At 46.0% G+C, this 24,114-nt stretch overlaps 1 protein-coding gene across 7 annotated transcripts in view; it reads left to right on the top strand.

The window, feature by feature from the left end:
* Positions 1-24,114, top strand: part of FAM193A (family with sequence similarity 193 member A) — a 391,927-nt gene that overhangs the window by 149,019 nt on the left and 218,794 nt on the right. For all 7 annotated transcript variants that reach the window (XM_029592130.1, XM_029592147.1, XM_029592139.1 and 4 more), the window contains exons 4-5: positions 5,867-6,036; positions 13,724-13,891. In XM_029592130.1, coding sequence (XP_029447990.1) covers positions 5,867-6,036; positions 13,724-13,891 — 338 coding nt within the window. The remainder of the gene's footprint in view (positions 1-5,866; positions 6,037-13,723; positions 13,892-24,114) is intronic.

The raw sequence follows: 24,114 nt of genomic DNA, 5'->3' as shown, positions 1-24,114 counted from the left end.
AGAAATTGGTGGGGCCTTCAGTGATTTCCTAGTGCTTCTTTTGGCCAAATGGGAAACACTGATTTAAAGGATGCAGATACTCACGCAGGAATACATCCAAATTGCAGAAAGTATCTTTTAATCGTAATAGTTACAGTGTGAACCGGTATGATGTATGCATACTAATACCGGTATATAAAAAGTTTCAAATAAATAAGGAAGCTGCATCTATAGTACCATGTTCTGTCCTTTAGCATAGTGTCTGTACCAGGAGTATTCACAAAATGTCTAGCAGTTATGATACATCTGCACTTATGGGAGTTTCATATGTTTCCCTATCTGGATTAATGGTTACTCAAAAACACTTCTCAGGAAGCTGCAAATGAATAAATATACAAAACCATTCGGGGACTGGACTTGCCAGGGTTTGTCATAAATTATTCCAAATCCTGTCTGAGTTCAACACCTCAATTGGAATTCATGGAATCTGTTCTAGACACACCTCAAACCTTTCTCCCATAAGAAAGGGCCACTACTTTGATGTTCAGTATGGAAGAAATTAAAAAAAAAAAAGTCAGCAAACATTGGCATGGTACATGTTGAGAATGTTGGGCCTAATTGCATCAATTGTACTCTTAATGCATTTGGCACATCTCTGCATGAGACAAGCCCAATGGACTCTAAGATCACAGTAATTCCAAGTCACTCAGTATCACCAAGATCATGTCCAAGCCTCCCAATAGCTCAGGGACTCGCTGTTCTGATGGCTGATCCAATCAAATCTCACAAAAGGCATTCCCTTCCAAAATAATTGATGTATCCACCCTGGATGGGGAGTCATATAGAAGGCATCCACACAACAAGGCCTTTGGTCTGCTCAGGAAAAATGTCATCAGATAAATTTCCTGCAGCTAAGGGCAAATCTTTACACTCTAAAGCAGGGGTGGTCAAATTTTCCCAGACCAAGAGCCGAAAAATTGAATCAGAGAGCTCAAGAACCACACATTTTTGTAACTACTTTTTAACATTTAAAAGGTTATTGGTAATGGCATTTCCTTTATCTTCTCTGCCCCCCCCCCCCCCTGCTTATAAGTCTCAGGAGTCTCCTCCTCTCCCTCTCCCCCCTTGTGGGTGCCAGGAGTCTGCCACACTGCTTCTCTCTCTGCTGCTTCCTGGGTCTTCCCTCTCCCTCTCCCTCTTGCCCTACCCTCTCTCCCCATGACTCCTTCCTGGATCCTCCCCTTCCTTCTATGCTCCCAACCCATCCCATGGCCCCCCTTCCTAAGGTACTTTCCAAGCCTTCCCATTCGATCTTGAGTGCTCCTGATCTCAGCAGTAGAGACCTTCAAACGCAGCTATAGCACAGAACCTGCTCGCAGGCCTTGCAGTGGTCATGCCCCCTGTCCTGGTTTCCTTGGTAAAAAGATGCCCATGCAGTAAAAGGGGATGGGACCACAACAGGGCCTGTGAGTGCATGCCTGATACAGGTCCAGTGCTGATTTGTTTGTGCTATAGCTGCACCTGAAAGTGTCCCTTACTGCCACCACTGGGCCTAAGATCAAGCTCTGCTTGCTTTGGGCAGGTTACATGGTCCCCAAGTGTCATGGAGGCACAGGGCAATTGACCTAGTTGCCCCTAACACCAGCCCTCTCTCTTCCCCCATGCTTTGCCAAATATTGCTTTCTTCTCTCCCATGCTGTCTCTTCAGCTTCCTTTTTTTCTCCCTTTCCTCAGTTTTCTCCTCCTCTCCATCTTTTCAGCTTTCCCCAGTTTTCTCCTCCTCTCATCCCTTTTCAGCTTCCCCTATTTTCTTTTCTCCATCTCCTTTTTTTCAGTTTTCCCCAGTTTTCTCTTCCTGGCCCCCTTCTCCATTTCTCAGCTTTTCCCAATGTTTTCCTCCTGTTCACATTTCTCTTTTTAGCTTTCCCCAGTTTTCTTCTCCACAGCTTTTCCCAATTTTCTTTTCCTCTCCACATCTCTTAATTTTCAGCCTCCCTCTTTCCCCTTCCTCTATCCATCTCCCTCTTTACAGCTTTCCCCAATTTTCTCCTCTCCATCTCCTTTTCTCCCTCTCCTTTTCTTCTCTCCACCATCTCTCCCCCTCCTTTTCTTCTGTCCACATCGCCCTTTTTTCTCACTTCTGCCCCAGCCTTTGCCCCATCCCAACCCAAGATACTGAATCAGTGTCCTACTTGGGTCAAGCGGAAGCGGTGGTGCAACAGATTCCTGGCCTGGGAAGTCTGTTCTGCGGTGGGAGCTCAACAAAATGGTGGTGCGAGGAGATCCATGGTAGAACAGCCTCAGCAGCTAATCCATGTGGCAATCCTCCTTGTTCCTCAGCAGCCTGCCCGCAGCAGAAATTAGGTATTACAACTTCTGCCGCAAGTAGACCACTGATGATGGTGAGGATAGCCATGTGCAGAAGTGTGAATGACTTGCTGGTGCAGTCCCAATTTCATGCCACCACCAGTATTTGAGCCATATTGTTCACCCACTGGTGGTCTGAGCCATGCCATGCTGCCACCATCTTTGCCGCTGTGACTATGCTTCCCGCCCATACAATTATGGGGCCAGCTCCAAGAGCCACACAGACTTATCCAAAAAGCCAGGTATGTCTTTCAAGGCGCCAGTTGGCCACCCCTGTCATAGGGGAGCCATTTCATTCCATGTATCATTTTGGTCACCCTTCCCTTTCCTAAGGTAGTGTTGGACTTCTACCTTAACCAGTCAATTATCCTTTCAGTATGTTTTTCCAAGCCTATATCCACAAAAGCGAACAGGCCTTACACAGTTTAGGCTACAAGAGAGCTTAAGCCTTCTATCTGGAGCACACCGAAGCCCTTAGAAAGTCAGCCTATCTTTTTTGTTTCTTTTTACTCAAATAGACCTGGAATTGACAAATGCATACTATCTAAATGGATAGCAGATTGCATCTTTTTGTTATGCCCAGGTGGGTTTGGCTACAGAAGGACATGTCAAGGCTGATCGTGTTAGAGCCATGACAGCATTTGGTGTCCCATCTAAGATCAGCCTTCGTAGAAGAGATTTGCAAAACTGACAAGGAGTTCACGCCATATGTAACTGAGTCATTTTCGGTTATCATTAAACCCTGGGCTATGCCATGTGAGAGATAATTAAGGGAGGATTCATGCATTGCAGGCCCTCGCAATGAGGATGCTGGAGTGGACGTCCCGCTTTATAGGTTTTATAGGAGCTCTCTACTTGGCGTTCTTGGGTGACAGTATAATTTGCAATTCTGGGGAAAAGTTGTAGATTTTTGCCTCAGTTGTATTTTTTTGGCTTACCTGGGGACCTGGGCTCCATCCTGCCTGGGATATTTCGGGATGGGTCAAAGGCTTCAATGCTGTACGTCTTCTCCCAAGGTGCAGAGTGGTTTTCCTGAGAATATTTTGGATGGTAGGAGCCTTGCTGGACACCTGGGTCTTTCCTGGAGTCAGGGAATGGGAAACCCTGTGTTTGGGATGCCAAAGGATAGGGAAGACCTGCCCTCCGAAGTGGTGACCCGCTGCAAGGGGTAACTCCGGTGTTATTTCCTTTTTTGGGGAACAGAAGAAATTGTTCTATGAAGATCTGGGAGGAAGCGTTTTGGCCCTCTTCCTACCCGCTTAAGGACCTGTGAAGCTGCAGTTCCATCTCAGATCTCTCCCAAAAGAGATCCTTATTGTGTCAAAAGGAAAAATCTACTAACTGTGAGTAAAGAACCTATTTACATCTTGGAAGACATCCAACCGGAGTCTTCACCCTGGGGGGAGAGAGGGGGGTGGATGCTGTGTATGGACAGGATTTTGGCCATCTTTGGAAGGGGTTTTCCAGATCATCTTAGGGATTACCCTGCACACTGGGACAACCACTTTACCTAATCCAGGAGAGTGGATGGATCCCTTGCCTATTTAAAAGATTCCTGCACAGGTAAGAGGATAAAGACTGTAACCAAAGAAAGAAAGACTGTGGTACTGGATTCATATTTCTTGGGCCATTATTTACCTAACTTCTGAACAGTACATTTTTATTTTGGGCACTAACCCGTTGCATGTTTTTTGGCACATAGCACACAGTGAAGAGATTACACCTTTCCCAGTGAAATTTGAGTAAGGAGGAAGTCACCTCTGCATGGGCCCTCAAAGTAAATCTTTCCTCCCAACTAAAAGGATTTATGCCTGGGAAAAGGGGCACAAAGAAGAGCTAGCCAGGGTCCCTGTCCCAAAGAGTTTACAAACTCTTTTATGGCCCCCACCTATGCAGGACAGGCACACCAGGGTGGGGTTACACATACCTTTCTGAATGGGGGTACTCTGCATGGAGCAGCAGTTGCTATCCTTAAGATAAGGCATTGGCGCTGGGGGAACTGCAAGGAGTAACAGTTACCACCCAAGCAACTTGATAGGGTCTTGATCTGTCCTCATTTACTATTTTACTATGTTACATTCGTGCCTAATTACTGTTTGGATAGCATCTCCCAGCATGACTGTAATTTTGGTCACTCTGTCCTGAAAGGTTTATTTGAAGTTGGAATCCAGTTCCATCTTCCCCCTCTCCCAGGTCCATTCTTTTTATTCCCAGGTTGCCTTCTAAAAAATAAATATTTTTAAAAAATGAATTATCAGTAGAAACTTCGTTGGGCTTATTGGCATTCTTCATTTATTTATTTTAAAGCATTTCTTACCCACCCTTCCTATGTTCAGGGCAGGGTACATTATTACATACATCCTGTTTTGTTAAAGGCAACCTATAGCTAGTGATTCCCCCACCTATGAGGAGTCTAACATTCTGCTTGTCCTCTGAGAAAGCGAGTTACTTACCTGTAGCAGTATTCTCTGAGGACATCAGGATGTAAGTCCTCATGGAACCCACCTAGTTTCTTGTAAGAGCTATCTTCTTTTATTTAACTTAATTAAGGAACTGCCAATGACGCAGGACAATCCTGAACATGCTTAGTAGAGCTTCTGAAAGATCTAGAAGCGGTGAAGTTGAGGCTTATGATTAAGTCTCTGTCTGACAGTCTCCTGTGAGGGCTCTAACATCCTGCTTGTTCTCAAAAAACATGTACCATAGGTAAGTAACTTCTGCTGTTTGCTTTATGGTGCACTAATCTGTAGAGGGTACTATTTGATTATCCGTTGAAGTTCATCCTCTCTAGAACTCAGCATAGTCTCCAGTTCTGGAAGTAGCTGATAAACAGAAGATTTTGCCAAGGCCTTGATTTGTCTTGTTTTTCTTATAACCTGCCAGATTTGTTAAGTTTACCAGTTGTTAACCCAGATCTTGCTCTTAAGTATTCTGTTATTAGAAGATAATTTATGTATGTTTGTTCTACACCATAAAGCATTCTTAGAAAGTAAACCACTACGATCAACAAAATGCCAGATAAGGAAGATTACTCTTCAAATTTTGCATGACTTGTTCAGGCTCTCAGTATCATTTGGAAATGCTGATATCCCACTAGTTCCATGGATTTGACATACATGTATATTTCCTGCCCCCTGGAGTACTGTACATGTATCTCTTCTACATATTGCAGTCTAAAAAAATGAATATTATGATACATGCATTGCATATGGCACTGTGCCATACATGATAGCATATCCCCAGACTGGCTTTTGTTGTATAAGAATTTATGTAACTCCAAGTAGGAAAATGTCCCATTTATGCTATAATATGTTTGGGTATTCCAGTTGAGTTTGAACATGAAAGTTCATTAAACAGTAAAGACAATTCTAATTTAATAGTTCTGAGAGTGCTATGGTAGGTTTAAAAATCTTCTTTGATGCCTGTCTTCACATTTGAGTGTGATAGCTGCCTTATGTAAAACAGTTTTAAAAATCTTTATGCCAATATTTCTGCCTTTTGTTCTTTCTGTTGGAAACAGAACCAAGATTTCCTTTTGCACGTGCCTCTTGGAAACAGCGGATCACAGCAAGAGACAGTAGGAGGTAGTAGAATAACTGTTGGAGCACAGCCAGTCCCTCCACCTACAGACCTCAGTAATTCCACATCCTCAGACATAGCATGTAACTGCGAAGCCTGTAATGAGCGCAGGTGAGAGGTTTGCTTTCATGTACCTCATGAAAATTAGAACTGCTGAAAGAAAACATGAAAACTGATTTTGGGAATCTGGAGAAACTACAGTTTTCCTAGAGTGTAGACAGATGGACTCAGGACCAGTGGGTTATGCTTCCCTGCCAGCTGATGGAGGCAGAGCAAGCTGACGTCACAGAATATTTACTCCTGCAGTGACCCCAGCCTGCCAGTATTCTCTGTCTCCAGCAGATGGTGGACATGCATTTCCCTATGGGGATTGCCTTGTTTTGAAAGGAGATTTCTAAATTGAGGATAAGGAAAAGCCCCCACTCTTCCTGTGATGATACCTAAAGGTCCCTCCCCCAGTTGAGATTTCCTGATGTGATTTCCGTGGACCCTCAGAGGTGTGCCTTGGTCCAGTAGCCATTTCCTGGCGTGGACTGTGCTGCTTGTGCGGGTGCTTAGGCTGAGCATGGAGGTGATGTCTAATCCCCCCCCCACAGTCGATGCTCAGGGAGAGTTGTCTTCCTTGGATTTTGCTAAGCCTGGATCCTCCCATTCTGATGATGGTCTGGTTCCGGTTTTGACTGGAGGTGCACCTGATCTGGCTGCTTCCTTGACTGGCTCCTCTGCAGGAGATGGCATGGCTGTTGGGCCCCCTCCAGTGCCTTCTGGGCTTGGCCTGGATTCAGCTGCGTTTCCTTGGGTGGAGTTTTTTCAGGATTTACAGGTCTTCATTCAGGCTCAGGCCTTGGCTTCTCCCTCTGTCAAGTCAGATCCTCAGCCAGTGGCCCCTCTCGCTTCCACTCCTATGGTTAACTGCTGAGGCATGTCTTGTTTTGCCACAGGTTTCCCTGACACGGACCCGGTTGGCACAGACGATGAGGCAGATCCTGGTTCCTTGGAAGATGGGGAAATTCCTCCTGGTTTGGAGCCATATTGGACCATGTTATGTTTTTTGTTTTTTTTTTCCATAAAGATGATCTGCCAGCCCTGATTTCCCAGACCTCGATGATGCTGGGGGTGCCTGGGGTGGATCCCATGTCAGAGCAGAAGAATCATCCCATTTTGGTTTCTTTGCGCAAAGCCTCTTGCTTTTTTTTCCTGTTATGGAAGCTGTTCAGGAGCTGATTGATCTTGAATGGGGGATGCCCTGGAAGCAAGTTATAAAGGGGGCCGGTTATTGGAGGGTTTTTACCCTCTAGATCTAGTTGTGAGAAAATGTTTGTGTTTTTCCAAGGTGGATGCGCTGGTTTGCACCATCTCTAAGCGAATGACTATTCCTGTGGAAGGAGGAGTAGCCTTGAAGGATGTGCAAGATAGATGGATTGAGTCTGTCCTTAAGTAGGCCTTTTGATGCAGTGGCAATGAACTTACAGATTGCTTCCTGTTGCACTCTTGTGGCCCATTCTTGTCTGTTTCTCTCTCAGGGAGGTGGATGATTCAGGGGTTAGTACCAGAGCAGTTATGGAACCTGCTGCTTTTTTAGCAGATGCAAGCTGTGATTTGGTCCGTACTTCGGCCAGAGTGGCTTTGGTGGTGACGGCCAGACATCAGCTGTGGTTGTGAAATTGGTCAGCTGACGCCATATCCAAAGCTAATCTTAAGAAAATGCCATTTAAAGGCTCGTTCTTGTTTGGGAGTGAGTTGGAAAAGCTGGCCAGTAAGTGGGGTGAGTCTCCTGTTCCCGATTGCTGGAGGATAAGAAGAAGCAGGTGCAACACCCCTTTTCTCTGAGGGGTCGTATCAGGGGTTCCCAGCATTTTCGTCCCTACAGGAACCCCTCATTTCAGAGGTCTCGGCCTTTTGGTAGCTGTCAGTCCTTTTGCTCCTGGCAGTCCAAGAGGAGCAGGCTAGAGTTCAGGCCCATCCTATACTTTTCAGTGAATGTTTGCTGACCCACCTTCGGGATGAGGAGATAGGGGGGCTGCCTATTTCTCTTTTAACAGAGGTGGGTTGAGATCTCATTGGATCAGTGGGTCCTGAAATAAGGGACAGATATGCGCTGGGCTTTCGCAGCACTCCTCGGGACATGTTCATGGTGTCTCCTTGCCACTCCCCCGCAAAAGAAGCAGGCAGTGCAGTCTACGCTTCTGCGGCTCCTCCATCTGAGGGCTGTGGTTCCTGTTCCTGCTTCTCAAGAAAATATGGGGTGTTATTCCATTTATTTTGTGGTGTCCAAGAAGGGAAGGTTCCTTTTCCCCAATCCTTGATCCTCAAGGGTGTCAACAGTCATCTGTGGGTGACTCATTTTCGGATGGAAACCTTGTGCTCTGTGATAATGGCAGTGCAGTCGGGAGAGTTTCTGACCTCCCTGGATCTGTCTGAGGCCTACCTTCATATTCCCATCCAGCTGGAGCACCAATGTTTTCTGCGCTTTGTGGTGCTAGGTCGCCATTATCAGATTTGGGCACTGCCCTTTGATCTGGCCACCACTCCCAGAACATTTTCCAAGGTTATGGTAGTTGTGGCAGCAGCATTGCAAAAAGATGGAATCCTGGTGCACCCATACCTGGACAACTGGCTGATTTGAGCCAAGTCATTGGAAGAGAGTGGCTTGGTGACCAACAAAGTGATCTCCTTGCTGCAAGAGCTCGGTTGGGTGGTAAATCTGGCCAAGAGCAGTCACCAGCCTTCTCATTTGTTGGAGAATCTGGGTGTTCGGCTCGACACAAGACTGGGCAAGGTTTTTAATGCCGGACGCACGGATCCAGAAATTGATGTCTCTAGTGCATCAGTTGATGAACGCGCTGCACCCGATGGTGTGGAGCTATCTTCAGGTACTTGGTTTGATGGCAATAACCCTGGAAATGGTGCTGTGGGCAAGGGCGTGTATATGCGTCCTCTTCAGCGCTCACTGCTGTCTAGTTGGAACTCGCAGTCTCAGGACTATTCGGTTCACCTTCATTTGCCGATGGATATCTGTTCTTGCCTCCAGTGGTGGTTGCAGGAGGCTCATCTGAGAGAGAGTGTGTCCTTGGCCGCCCTGACCTGGTTGGTTCTCATGACAGATGTGAGTTTCCTGGGTTGGGGAGCTCACTGTCAGGAATTGGCGGCAGAGGGCAGTTGAATGGCCGAAGAGGCCCTCTGGAAGTCTGGGCGGTCAGGTTGGCGAGCTTACAATTCAACCACAGACTACAGGGTCAAGTGATCCACGTGATGTTGGACAGTGTGACAACGGTGGCCTACATCAGTTGCCAGGGAGGCACCAAGAGCCAGCAAGTGTCACAGGAAATAGACACTTGCTGGCTTATGGAATGGGCGGAAGTTCATCTACAGATGATTTTGGTCTCCCACATGGCAGGAAAAGACAGCGTACAAGCGAACTTTCTCAGCAGGGAGAGTCTGGATTCCAGAAAGTAGCGGTTGTCCGCTGAGGCGTTTCACCTGATAGTGGATCGCTGGGGCCTCCCATCCCTCAACTGACTAGCGACTTCTTGCAATGCAAAGATGCCTCGCTTCTTGAGTCGCAGGAGAGAGCCATGGTCCCTGGGCATCGATGCTGTCAATTCAGTCCTGGCTGGAAGATGAGCTGCTTTATGCCTTTTCTCCGTGGCCCTTGTGGGCAGGATCATTTGCAGGATCGAAGTCCGCAGGGGGCTAGTAAATCTGGTGCCTCCAGATTGGCACATGTGTTTGTGGTATGCGGATCTGCGGAGGCTTCTAACAGAAACCCCTCTTTGTCTTCTGCCACTCATGGATCTGTTGCAGCAGGGGCTGGTTCTTCATGAGGATCTGGCTCGATTCTGCCTTACAGTTTGGCCCTTGAGTTGGTTCAACTGTTGAAAAGTGCTTATTTTTCTGCGGTGATTGCCACCTTACTCTGCGCTTGGAAGTTCTCCACTTCTCTGACATATGTGCGGGTTTGGAAACTGAGGCTTGGTGCAAGAAGCATGGTGTTCTTCCTCATTCGGTTAAGATCCCGCTTCTTTTATTTATTTTTTACAGGAGAGCTTGAATAAAGGATTGGCCCTTAATTCCTTGAAGGTTCAGGTAGCAGCTCTTGCATGATTTCGAGGCTCAGTGAATGGTGTTTCCTCGTCATCCCATCCTGAAAGGGGTAAAGCAACTTCGGCCTCCATTGTGGTTGCCAGTTCCATTGTAGAGTCTTAACTTGGTGCTAGATTTTTTAGCGTTCTGACCGCTGCACAACCTTTCCTTACGGTTGTTGATCCTGAAGACAGTGTTCCTGGTGGCTATAGGTTCTGCATGTCGCATTTCGGAGTTGCAGACATTGTCTTGCCGGGAGCTGTTCCTTCAGGTGACTCCAGGGGCGATGCAGCTGCGTATCGTTCTGTCCTTCTTGCCTAAGGTGGTCTCAGAGTTTCATCTGAATCAGTCCATTTCTTTGCTATCACTGGATAAAGATGGGGTGTGAGGAGTTTTGCCTTTTGCATGCCTTGGATGTCAAGAGAATTGTGCAGTATCTGGAGGTTTCTGAACCGTTTCGAAAGCCTGTTTGTCCTTCATAGTGGAAGGAAGCAGGGTGAAACTGCTTCATGGGCGACCATAGCTCGCTGGGTTAAGGAGGTGGTCACTGCCACAAATGTGGATGCTGAGAAGCCATTGCCTGCTCATGTTAAGGCTCATTCCACTAGTGCTCAGGAAGCGTCATGGGCGGAGGTTTATTTGTTGATCTCATCAAGATCTGCCATGCTGCGACGTGGTCCTCCTTACGTACTTTTTCCAGGTTTTATCATCTGGATATACAGGCCTGGGAGGATGCAGCCTTTGCATGTGCGGTGTTGACTAGACCGTGGGCAGCTTCCTGCCCTGTTTGGGAGTAGCTTGGGTACATCCCACTGGTCCTGATTCCATCTGTCTACACGCTAGGAAATGGAGAAATTACTTACCTGATAATTTTGTTTTCCTTAATGTAGACAGATGGACTCAACTTCCCACCCTCGGCTGCCGCTTGATTGCTCATGGTCCTCCTGTGGGGATGCAGATCCCATGGGATTACTGGTAAGTATTCCTCAGTCCCTAGATTGGGGTACTTATGTTTTTGCTCGAGTTCAGTGTTTATTGTTGGTTGCGTACAGTTATGGTTGACTATTTTTAATCACATTTTTTGCTAGTCTGTCCTCAGTTACTTTTTGAAGAGAATAATGGCAGGCTGGGGTCAGTGCCAGGAGTATATATATACTGTGACCTCAGCTTGCTCCGTCTCCATCTGCTGGCAGGGGAGCATAACCCACTGGCCCTGTGTCCATCTGTCTACACTAAGGAAAATGAAATTATCAGGTAAGTAATTTCTCCAGTGATTATCACATTTTATTTCTGCTCATTTTCTGCTGTCAGCATAAGTTGTTTTTGGTTCAGATGAGTTTTAAAATGACCTATTTTGCTCATTGTGAAGTTATCTGGATCACTGTGATCTTTATCAGAAAATGATTGATTAAAGCTTCACAAAGCATATAAAGTCAATTAAAACATCACATTTTAAGTGCATGAAATAAGGCTTAGAATATTGGAGTCTCTGAGGCCTTATATGTGATTTTTATTTTCTTTTGTGCTTCTGGTTGTAAATATATAACAAAAAAAAAATTGTCATGTGGATCTCATTTACTCTAAGAAGCTTTGGACTGCAGCTGCCTCAGCAAGTGGATACCTTTTTTTTTTTTTTTTTTCAAAGGGAAGTAGACTCCAGGACATACCTTAAAAAATAAAATTCAAAGCTAAGAGATTATTTTTTCCTGCACTTTACTAGGCAGGCTTGTTCAGAGTCTAACAGGAATGTGATAAAGCAGATGGTGCTGGCCCAAGTACATAATTGAATGAGCCTCCATTGAAGTCTATGGAGTTTCATTCCTAAGGCTGATATAATCTACCTGGGGCCCCAGTAAGGACAGAGTATAAGGGCAATCTGAAATAATTTCTGACCCTTTTATCAACACAACAGACTTCTGAGCCTGCCTTTTCTTTTTTGTTGCTAGAGCAGTGAACACAGACTCTGGTGCTTGCTTTTCCTACTAAACCTGGATACACTTATGCAAATCGCTTTGGGCAAATTGCCTTCTGCAAAACAAAAGGTCAAGCAGTTCACCAGGTTCTCTTTTTTTTTTTTTTTTTTTAAGTTACCGTAGCTGTAAAGTGTGTTTTGCTAACTTCATTTTGGAGCAGTTTTCAAGTGTGTGTATGCTGGTGCTAAGTCCATGGAATATTTTCCCACGAGCTTTGCACCGGTTTTCAAAGGGGAAAGTATGCTTGTACTTTGCCTTTGGAAATCATCCTGGGAAAAAGTACCTGCAGAGATTTGCACCAACATTTTCATGGAGCTTTTGCCAGCTAAAATAACATGCATGGAGGTAATTTGCAAAAGGATTTATGCGCATAAAAATAGCATATATCGTAGCAAATTTCAAAAGCCCATTTACTCGCTTAAAACTGAGTTTTAGGAGCATAAATGCACTTTTACTGTGTAAATCCTTTTGAAAATGACCCCCTTAGTGTTGAAAATTCAAAACTCTGTGGTGTTGCCTCTCCTGGTCTTATCCCGTCCCCCATCCCCCTCTTTAATGCTAAGCTAAGAGAACACCCCTTTATTGCTCTCATAGGTTAGAGGAGGAATAAAGCAGACATATATGCCAAAATAAGTGAAGATATTATAGTTAAGACAAATGATTTGAATACGTGTTTGTACTGTTGAAGATTTTTGCTATATACAAATTGTTTAATGTTGTGTAATTCTAAACTTTTAGTTCTGTACTTTTTATGGTGATTGTGCATAGGGAAAAATTCACAACAGGGCCTTTCAAAAGCTTGTAGGTGACTTGGGGCACAGTGTTGATGTGTTTGTGTCTCTGTGCTTGTCTTAAATGTTTTTGAAAATTTAGCCTGGTTTGTGTTCACTGAACTGAACAGGGCATGCTAACAATAGGATTGATTACTGCTCCTTCAGACAGGTCAGGTGCAGGCTTGGTAACCAGATTTAATTCCCCAAAGGTGGCAGTGCACTGTAATGTAAAATTATAAGGAACTTTGTAATCATATTTGGTTAACATGTTACATAAATCAAAATTTAAAATTACCTTTTGACTTAAAAGGGGACCCTCTTATGGCAGTAACCATGTTTTATTTTCATACAAGCATATTTGACCATTTGAGAAAATAAATATATAATATTGCTGTTTCTGGCTTATTAGGTCTTTAAATCTCTTTTCAATAATTTTATGATGTAATTTTGGTCAGATTTCTTTACAAAACACAAAAATATTTTTTTCCTTTTTTTCCATTTTTCTTAGACACTTCTCACCCTAGATAGCATGCCCAAGTGATCTACATGCCTTCACTGGCTGGGATGGCTGGAAAGAAATCTCCTGTCATTGCTACTCCTTTGGCTGGCAGGAGTTGATTTCCCTTCCTCCCTGGTTTGCATGCATTGCCTCTATGGTGCACACAAGCCTTGCCAGATCCACTGAACAAGAAATTCAAACTTAATTCTCCTGTGCTGCAGCCTGAGCCATGGGGCTTGTACCCTCATTTTCTGGGGTTTTTTGTGGGTTTGTAGTTTTTTGTTCTAACTTAGTGTGCTTGTTTGTGGAAACACACAAACTTTGGTTTTTCAGTAGTCTTAAAAGTTGTAGGATTCTCTGTAGATTGTTTTCTATAGGACCAGTATGGCTACTAGAATTCTGAATTCCTAGGACTGTAAATAAATTTGAAATAAACTTGCTTTCTAGTAACACACTTGATATTGTTACAGAGAAATTTCAGCGGAAACTGAAAGAGAATCTCAGCAGCTTCAAAATTACTGGTCAGAAGTCCGTTACATGGTGCGCTGTGTATATCGTCAGGCTGGAACCCCGTTGGCAGATGATCAGGACCAGTCTCTGGTGCCAGATAAAGAGGGGATGAAAGAGCTGGTAGACAGGTACATGTTAGGTTTATAATTCTGTTATTGCTAAATTGAGGTTTTATTTTACAGATCTTAGCCATTTAAAGAGTAAAATAGCTTTCGAGTCTTTGTTGCTATGCATGATTCAGAACTACCGTTTCTATAACAAGGGGTCAGTGTCTTCCATGATGCTGGAACAAGGGCTGCAAAAACTGACCCTTGCCATTGCATTCTCTGTTCCTTATGGAATCACAGTTTGTGGAAGCTGGGTTGAAGTAGAACCATCAACCCTCATATTTCTTGCCCACCCCACAATATGGGCTTGTTAGGAGGACAACAATTGTGTGTGTTTGGGGGGGGGGGGGGGGGGGAGTACATTGCCACTGTCATCTTCTTGCTGCTAAGCCCAGAGTGGGGGGGAGTATTAGTTTGAGAGAGGTTAGTGGGGAGGAGGGCTATAAAGTATGAATGAAAGAATTTGAGAAAGGGGAGGTGGGAATGTAAGCGAGAGAAAGGATTGGTGTTGGAAGAAAGGGTATGAGTGGATCCTCCCTCCCTTCTCCTCCTGATCCAGGATACCCTCTCTTCTCCCCAGTCCCCTGAGATCCCTTCTTCACCTCTTTCCTCCCAGATACCCTCCCCTACTATCTTCTCTCTTCCCAGCACTGAGCAGCAGGCTATGAGCCAGGGTTCAAATTTCACTGATACTCCTTGTGAATTTGGGCAAGTCACTTCATCTTCCATTGCTTCTGTTACAAACTTAAAATTTAATCCCTCTAGAAACGGAAATATTTACCGTACATAATTGTAACTTGCCTTGAGCTGCCAATGATAAGGCATGAGCTAAATCCAGATAAATAAAATTGAGAGAGACAAATTTTGGGAAAATAGCTATTTTTATAAAATACAATGGTACATGATTGAATATGCAAATCTTCCCAAATGCACCACATAATTGCCACAAAATGTCACATAAAAATACGATTGCAACCATAGTAATACACAAAAAGCTTAATCAGCACAGGTCTGCGCCAATTTCAGAAATATTGCTGCAGAATTTTCACTCTTCCTGCTGACTCTACTCATGATCTGCTGCAGGAAGCTGGGGGCTGTGCATATAGCATCACTGTGTGTCTGACTGTGGCAACTCAGAAGTGGAGTACTATCTTCAAATGCTTGATTCATCCAAAATCTTGTAAGCCTTTGGAGGGCAAATATCAGAAAAATCACGAGTATCCAGTGTGGTAGAAGCAGATTACTATTTTGGAGACACATGGCAAAATAGAGAAAAGAGAGATGTTTCACAGCCTGGAAAGATATTCAGAGTTCATAGGAGGGGGAGCCACTATAGCAGCTCTCAATATCCTCCACTTGGCCCATAGACATGCCCACAAACAACTATTCATCTAAATACATACATATCTGCTATGTTCCCTCAGGCATTAATATATGGAGCTGTGGACCTAATTATACATACTTTTACTGTTAATTAGAAAGAGTACCAACATATTGGTTGTACATCATTTAGAGTTCAACATAGGAGGCTCTATTGTCATACAAAATAGAGAAAGCTGCATGCTAGAAGCTGAGAGACAATTAAGTGATAACACTTTTTATCTCACATTCAGGCCGATACAGTACAGTGCGCTCCGATGGAGCGCACTGTTAACCTGTGATTGGACGCGCTAGCTTTATCCCTTATTTAGTAAGGGGTAATAGCGCGTCCAACCCCCCCCCCCCCCCGAACCTAATAGCGCCCGCAACATGCAAATGCATGTGCAGCCAAGCCGCACATTTTACGTTAAGAAATTAGCGCCTACCCAAAGGTAGGTGTTAATTTCTGCTGGCGCCGGGGAAGTGCACAGAAAAGCAGTAAAAACTGCTTTTCTGTGCACCCTCCGACTTTTCGGAGGTCCGGAAAGTTAAAAAAAAAAAAAAATTTGAAATCGGCTCACGGGTTGAAAACCGGAAGCTCAATTTTGCCGATGTCCGGTTTCTGAACTCGTGGCTGTCAGCGGGCTCGAGAACCGATGCTGGCAAAATTGAGCATCGGCTGTCAAACCGCGCTAGCTTGCCACCACTCCTAGGGACGCTCTCCCGCGATTTTTACTGTATCAGCCCGATTGTCAGAAGACCCCATGGCTACGATAAAAGATCAGATCGGTTCCCTGTTAGAAGGAGCTTTGCAAGCAGGATGGCTGACAAAGAAAAACTCTTTCTAGAAGTAACCCATCCGATATGCCCAGTGTTATATCTAGTTCCAAAAGTGCACAAATCCTTGGAAAACCCCTCCAGGTAGACCGATAGTGTCCCAGTTCGTAGATATTTTCTTAAGAGAACATGTTACACACATGCCCTCCTACATAAGTGACTCAGCGCACTTAATGACCATTCTACACAACTATGAACAACCAGAAACAGAAGTCTGGTTAGTTACCATAGATATAATAGTATTTCTATATACCAACATCAGTCAGCAAGAGGTGTTACATGTTATTGAACAAGTACTAGAGACTACATGACATCAAAACAGGACAACTACATCTTTCATAGTACAATTAGCCACTATTGCCTTACAAAAAAACTATTTCATGTTTCAAGGCCAGTATTATCAACAGATAAAAGGCACCGCAATAGGGGCCACGATGGCTCCAGATTTAGCAAACCTATATGTAGCCGAGTTTGAGAAACAATGGCTGACTAATAATCCATTCCAACATCTGTGGAAACGATACATAGATGACATTATAGTAATCTGGCATGGAACAGAAATAATGCTTCAGCAATTCATGGAATGGCTTAACACACACAATACACATTTACAGTTTACTTTTCAGTACAGTTGCACACAGATATCCTATTTAGACATACAAATAAGTCTAAATCAAGGTAAATGTCAATTTTCAATATTCCGAAAGCCCACAGATCGCAATATGCTCCTATACTACTCCTCTTTTCATCCACGCCATCTGCGTGATAATCTTCCATCAGGTCAATTCCTACGAATATGACATTGTGCTCGACAATAGAGGAGTTCCAAACACAAGCACAACAGATGACCACTCGTTTCAAACAGAGAGGATATCCATCAAAAATACTTAGGAGAGCATATAAGCGAGCCCGATGGGCCAATAGAGAATGGTTATTACAGCCACAGAGATCACAAGAGCATCAGAAGATGATTTGCATTTTACCATTTACATCTCAATCACAGAACCTTAAACGGAGCATCATCAAGTATTGGCCTCTACTACAGATACATCCAGTTTTCTGAGAGTTCCCTATTTTTGCGTTCAAAAGAGCAAGAAACCTAAGAGACATAGTGGTACAATCATATTTTCAAGCCCCACGAACATCTATAGAGTACACAGGTGAACCAGGACCCTTTAGATGTGGATGTTGCAGTGTATGCCAACTAGTAGCTCAAGGTCCAAGTATAGAAATTTCAGACAGACGCAGATTCGAATTTCGCCAACATCTATCATGCACAACAGTGTGTGTCATATATGTACTAAAGTGCCCAAGCAATTTGGTCTACATGGGAAAAACCCTACGGAAGTTCAAAATAAGATTGCAAGAACATGTAATCTGCATCAAGAGACGAAAGGAAGGAGCTCTCCTGGTAGACCATTGGGTAGCAGCCGGCCACCAATGGGAAGACTTGACAGCATTGTGCCATGTTCCCCACTCAATTTGAGGGGGAGATCATAACCTCAAATTAGTTAAAATTGAACAACAGTACATTTCCTAGCATGTAGCCAGATGGACTCAGGACCAATAGGTGTTGTGCTCTCCTGATAGCAGATGGGAGACGGAGTTAGATTTCAAAGCTGAAGTCAGCCTACATATACCCGTGCAGCATGCTTAGCTCTTTCCGTATTTCTCCGTCTCCCATAGCAGATGCGGACACTATCCAAAAGAATAGTGTAACATTTACAAGAAAGAAGAAAATTTACCTTTAAGAAGAGAGCCCTGCTTCTCCTTCAGTGAACCCTCCCCCAGTCGAGACTTTCCTGAGGTTGATTCGATATCCCTTAGAGGTGAGCCTTAGTCCGCCGGCCGATTCCTGGTATGGACGTTGCCCCCAGGGTGGCTGAAAGTGGGTGCAGATTTGAGCATGGTGGTGAAGGTATTTCCCTCTCCCCCCGCAGCTGGAGACCGCCCGGCATGCGACCGGTAAGCGCTGAGACCAGGTAGGGTAGAAACCTTTTCTTCTAAGACTCCGGTCTCCAAGGCTCGAACAGCTGTGTCTACTTTCCTCCGAGGTTTAAATCGGGTTGAGCAGCCTTCCTCTGGCTAGGCCCCGATCAGGTCGAGGGTCCACACACGTGGAGACCCTCCGGGGGGCCGCCATCTTGTTGCGGGGTCGTCGACGCCATCTTCTCCCCTCGCCGTCGGTACACGCGGAGCAGGCCAGAAGCCCGAGGTGCCTAACATGAGTGCGTCCGTAGGGATACATGCTTAACTGCGCGCATATCTGGGTTGTGCGCACAGCGGCTCATGCAGAACTGCACGCATAACTGTGCCACATGCACAAAATCCGCCGCCTGCACGCATAACTTGTGCGTACGTACTGCGCATAACTTCTGCGCTCCCGACATGCACAACTAAGAGCATCCACGCGCATAACTCTCGCACGGATAGGTGTGCAAAAAAAGTTAGATGTAGTGTGAAGCCAGTTCTGAATATTGTGAGTTTTGTACATGAATAGCGAGTGTCCAATCTTTCTCTGACAACTCCATTTCTACACATCTCTTAATTCTGAAAAGCACGACAGTAATTGCCTGTTGTTCACCAAAGAAGTTATTGAGCATACATTCAGCCACTTGAAAATCCATTTTTGTGCTGAGGTAGAAAACCTGCCTGCTGTGTGTTCCAAAATGTGCAAAGTACTTGAGATGCTTTAAAGTCAAATTTTTTTTTAATGTACACCAGGAGTAGGTAAGGGTTTCAGGAACATTTTTATTTCCTTATAAATATGGAAGTATTTTTGTATGGTAAAGTAAACCTAGAAATGCTTCGTTTATCCTTAGTTCCCTTTTGAGCCTTACAGATTTTAGCCTGGTAAGTAATTTTGAGTTAAGTTGTTAAGTTAAGGACTGTTATGATTGAAGTGTGGGCATTTGTGGTACTTTGCAGCACCCAATTACAAGTGTTGATGACATAAAGAAAGTGATTCAACATATCTATAAAAGAATAAGTAGGCTCATGCATATTGAAATAGTTAATATATTATGGTATTCAGAATGGGCAGCAGTGATGGAGCTCAAGTTCTTTTTTGTGGGAAACATTCCACAAAGTGTGTGTTCACTTTTTCTTCCTGCACTGGGTCTCTTTCCAGTTCCCCGTTGGTTTTTTCATTGGTCGGTGAGTATTTCTCTCTTTTCCTTTCCTTCGGTGTCCGCCAGTCTGTGTCCTTGCGGTCTTGGGCTTCTATTGGTGCCCCCGGACTATGTCCTTAATGCATCTACATGAAGTGTGCATCCTGTGCCGGGGGGCATCGCACGATGCTCGGGGCTACGAGCTGTGTGCTCAGATGACCCCTAAGGGCCGCCGTGCCTGGCTGGACAAGATGGATAAGGTTTTTGGATCAGGGAAGTCTGATTATCCCACTCCAGCATTGATGCCATCAAAGCCCAAGAATCAGTGGGAACTGCTCGTCCCTTTGATGTCTCCTCCTCTGAGGTCTTCAGGTGAGGAGGACATCGGAGATCGGCCCATGTTGATTTCTTCTAAGTCCTGGACCGAGGAAAGACTGAGCGCCATGGGAGATCTCGGAAACACAGCCATCGGTCTCCGTCCTCATGCGGTGCGGGGCTCTTGTTGGCCATGGCACTTGCCGCCTTGCCACAGCGAGAGGAGGCCTCGTCCTCCCTCATGGTCCTATGGTCCAAGGCCGTCCACACCGATTCCAGTGTAGGGTGCAGACCCTCCTCGGCGTCCTGAAGAGCTGGCTTCGCCTCACCCCCTCTCAGCCTGCTCTTTCATCGGAAGCTTTTGTGACGGAGTTTGATTGTCGGGTGCACCTGGCAGTGGAACATGCCAGTGCCTCCCTTGGTTCCGGTGCCCTCACAGATGCCGGTGCCCGCGCCGCTGCAAGGACCTTCGCTGGTGCCTGCACCGATGCTGGCACTGGTGGTGCCCAGGTTGGAACAGTTATTGGAGCGGATCGATGCCCCCCTCAGTGTCCTCCCGACCCAGTTGTTGCTGGCGCCCCGTGATCCCTCTGTGACCTATCGGGCACCGAAGCGTAGGGTTTCTGAGCCAATCCCTGTTGTGGACTCCGGGGATGAGGGCCATCTGTGCCCTCTGTGCCATTGGGACCCTGTGTGCTCCAGCACGCACTGCTTGGGCTGGAACTCAGACCCTCAGGGGCCCCCCCCCCCCCGTTGCCCATGGGTCCCTTGGTGCTTCAGCCCCGGGATGCACCTAGTGCTCCTCGGCCTTCCTCCCCGGGTGGTCTTTATGAGCCTGATGGCCCTTATTCCCCTTGGGGAGACTATACCTCCAATGGCTTGTTGGTGGAGTCCAATGGTCTTCCTTTGGATCAGTCTCCCTTGGAGGAATGGTGTTTATCTCCGCTGGAGGACCTAACCTTTGTGGGGTTTGTCCACGCTATAGCGGAGGCCATACCCTTCCAACTTATGATGGAAGAGGATGTCCACCATAAAATGCTGGAGATCCTCCAATTCGTGGACGCCCCGAAGGAGGTAATGGCAGTCCCCGTTCATGAGATCTTTCGTGATCTGTTTCTTAGATTATGGGAGCACCTCCTCTGTGTTGCATTGGTGAACCAGAAGGCTGATGGGGTGTATCTGGTGAGCAGACTGCAGGTTTTGAGAAGCATCAGCTTCCCCACCAAGTCGGTGGTGGTGGAGTCTGCACTACAGAAGGCAAAGAGGTAGAAAACTCATGCCTCTGCTCCCCCTGGCAAAGAGCATAGGGCGTGGGTTGCTACGGGTAGGAAGGTGTTTCAGGGCTCCATGTTGGTAGTCTGTATCGCCTCCTACCTTTTGTACATGACCCAATATGCCCGTAATCTCTGGAAGCAGGTCCAGAAAGTTGCAGCTGGCCTAGCTCAACAGCCCCAAGAGCCTTTATGTCTATTTTTCAGAAGGGCCTTGAGTGCAGGAAGCATGAATTGCGGGCTACCTATGAAGTCTTTGAAACGGCAGGCTGGGTTGCAGTTGTCGGTATTTCTGTGAAGCTTCTTGCTTGGCTACGTATCTTGGATCTTTGTCCTGAGGTTTAATAAAGACTGACTGATTTCCCTTGCACTGGGGATAACTTTTTCGGTGACAAGGTGAAGGATGTGGTCGCACAGATGAAAGATCACCACGAGACCCTCTAGTATCTGTCGGCTGGAGTCTCTGTCTCCCCATCCTCTTCCAAGAGGTCTTCGAGACCGGGGCCAATGAGGCCTTTCTACAAGCTGAGAAAGTACTATCCTTCTGCCCCTGGCTCCTGCCTACAGTAGGGTCAGTTCTAGGGGCAAGTCCCAGCTGCAGCGGAGCCCCAAGCCTCAGCCACCACCCCAGGCTAGCCCTGCTACAGGTTTTTGACTAGCAGTGAGGGAGCACAAGCCAGGGGTTTCAGCCAAGACCAGAGGGCCCACTGGTCAGGGGCTGCCTCCATTTTTTTTGCAGATCGATGGCCATCCGTGACTTCAGACCGATAGATCCTGGCTATCATCCGTCATGGGTACAGGCTAAAGCTGGTGGATGTCTCGCCATATTCACCCCCATGTCCACTTTGGGATCCCATCTCTCATCCAGAGTTGCTCCTAGCGGAGCTCTCAGCCCTTTTAATGGCCAGGACTGTGGAGCCCATTCCTCAGGACCAGCAGGGTCGGGGGGTTTACTCCCGTTATTTCTTGATTCCAAAGAGAACAGGAGGCCTCTGTCCCATCCTCAGACTACGAGCCTTGAACAGATTTCTAAAAAGAGAAAAGTTCAAGATGGGTATCCCTGGATACTCTGATTCCTCTCCTGCAAAGAGTGGACTGGCTTTGCTCCCTCGACCTATGCCCACATCAGAATCTTCCCAGATCATAGGAAATATCTTTGTTTTGTGGTGGGTCATCGCCATTTTCAGTACCGCATTCTCCCGTTCAGCCTGGCTTCTGCGCCTCATGTCTTAGCAAAGTGTGTGACTGTGGTCGGAAGCCTATTTATGCCAGTGGGGGATCCAGGTCTTTCCATACCTGGACGACTGGCTGGTGAAGAGCAGCACCCAGGCAGGAGCTTTGCAGTCACTTCACCGGACCATTCAGGTTCTGGAGTCCCTTGGGTTTCTGATCAATTACCCAAAGTCCTGTCTCCGTCGTCATAGCTGGATTTCATAGGAGCCATGTTAGATGCGACACAGGCAAAGGCTTTTTTACCCCATGACAGGGCAGGCATCTACCCTCAAATTTTGACAAGCTTTTTCCTCACTTGGACGTAGAAGATTAAAGTCCTACATCCATTCAAACGAAGAACTCTGGCACTTACTGAATAAAGCATCTTTTGCATTAATCCAAATTCCTTTTGGACTATGCTTCTTTAATTATTTTTTGGCCTTTAACTTCCTTCCAGCTCTTAAGCTTCCCAAGTTTTTTACTCCTTGTTAAATGTAACTTTATCTTATTCTCTTTTCTTGTTAATTACTTTTATTTATTGCTTCTGTTATACCCTTGTTTTATGTAAACCGATCCGATATGGTTTATTTACTATGAAGGTCGGTATAAAAAAGTGTTAAATAAATAAATAAATAAATATCAGTCAACAAGCAGGGGGGCACCAGAGATCCTTCCTCCTCTGTCAGGAGGCGATGCAGATCTGGGCCTGGGTGCTAGTTCATGGAATGCTGCTTCGGGCTATGTACTTGGCTGAAGTGGAGAATGCCGTGGAAGACAGGCTGAGCCGAACTTTAAGACCTCACAAAATGGTCCCTGATGCAGGAGGTGGTGGATCAGATCTGTCTCTGGGGGACCCTGGATGTGGATCTATTTGCCTTCCCCTGCAACAGGAAAGTTCCCTGGTACTGCTTCCTGACCAGGTTGGACGGCCAACCAGTCACGGATGCCTTTGCCCTTCACTGTGGAACAGGCCTCCTGTATGTGTATCCTCCACTTCCTTTGGTATTGAAGACTCTCTTGAAGCTTTGCCAGGACAGGGCCATTGGCCAAGACAGGTTTGGTTTCCGCTCCTGCAGGATATCTCTCGGCAGGATCCCGGTCTGTCTGGGAACTGCCTCAGACCTTCTCATGCAGGATCAAGGCAGACTTCTGTCCCTCATGGCCTGGATATTGAGCGGTTGATCTTGTAGTCTCTTGACCTTTCAGAGGAGGTGTCCCGATTCCTGGTGGCTTCGAGAGAGCCTTCCACCAGGAATTCTTATGCTTCGAAATGGATGAAGCTTACTGTCTGTTGTGAGCAGAAGGGTCTCAACCCCCTTCTCCTGCCCTGTCCAGTAACTCCTGGAGTACCTTCTGCACCTCTTGGAGGCTGGGCTTAAAACCAACTCCGTTCGGGTACATCTGAGTGCCATAGGCGCTTACCAACAGGAGGTGGACGGTTCGCACATCCCAGTGCAGCCCGTGGTAGGGTGCTGCTTGCATGAGCTGCTTCAGCTGCGGCTTCCCCTGAGGCCTCCTGTGGTTTCTTGGGACCTCAACGTGGTGTTGACCCAGCTGATGAAACCACCATTTGAACCTCTGCACTCCTCTACCCTCAAGTGAAGAAGTAGCCTAGTGGTTAGAGCAGTGGGCTACGAACCAGGAGACCAGGGTTCGAGTCCCACTGTTGCTCCTTGTGACCTTGGGCAAGTCACTTTACCCTCCATTGCCGCAGGCACAAACTTAGATTGTAAGCCCTCTGGGGATAGGGAAATACCTATAGAACCTGAATGTAATCCACTTTGAAGTGCTGAAAAAGTGCAAAAAGCGGAATATAAATAAATAAATGAATATTTGACCTGGAATGTCATATTCTTGGTAGCGATCATGTCGGCATGCAGGGTCAGTGAATTACATGCCTTGGTGACTTACCTACCCTACACAAGATTCTTCCATAACTGGGTGGTTCTGCGCATGCACCCTAAGTTCTTGCCGAAGGTGGTAACAGATTAACCAATCCATCGTCCTGCCTACTTTCTTCCCTAGGCTTCATTCTAACTAAGGGGAAAGGGCACTACATGCACTCAATTGTAAGAGGTCCTTAGCCTTGTTCCTGGAATGGACGGCAGGCCACAGGCGGTCCACACAGCTCTTTGTCTCT

Source organism: Rhinatrema bivittatum, chromosome 1, assembly GCF_901001135.1.
Source record: "Rhinatrema bivittatum chromosome 1, aRhiBiv1.1, whole genome shotgun sequence".
In the NCBI taxonomy this organism is placed as follows: Eukaryota; Metazoa; Chordata; class Amphibia; order Gymnophiona; family Rhinatrematidae; genus Rhinatrema; species Rhinatrema bivittatum.
Note: the sequence above shows the minus strand (reverse complement) of the source record. Positions and strands in the feature narration are given on the sequence as shown.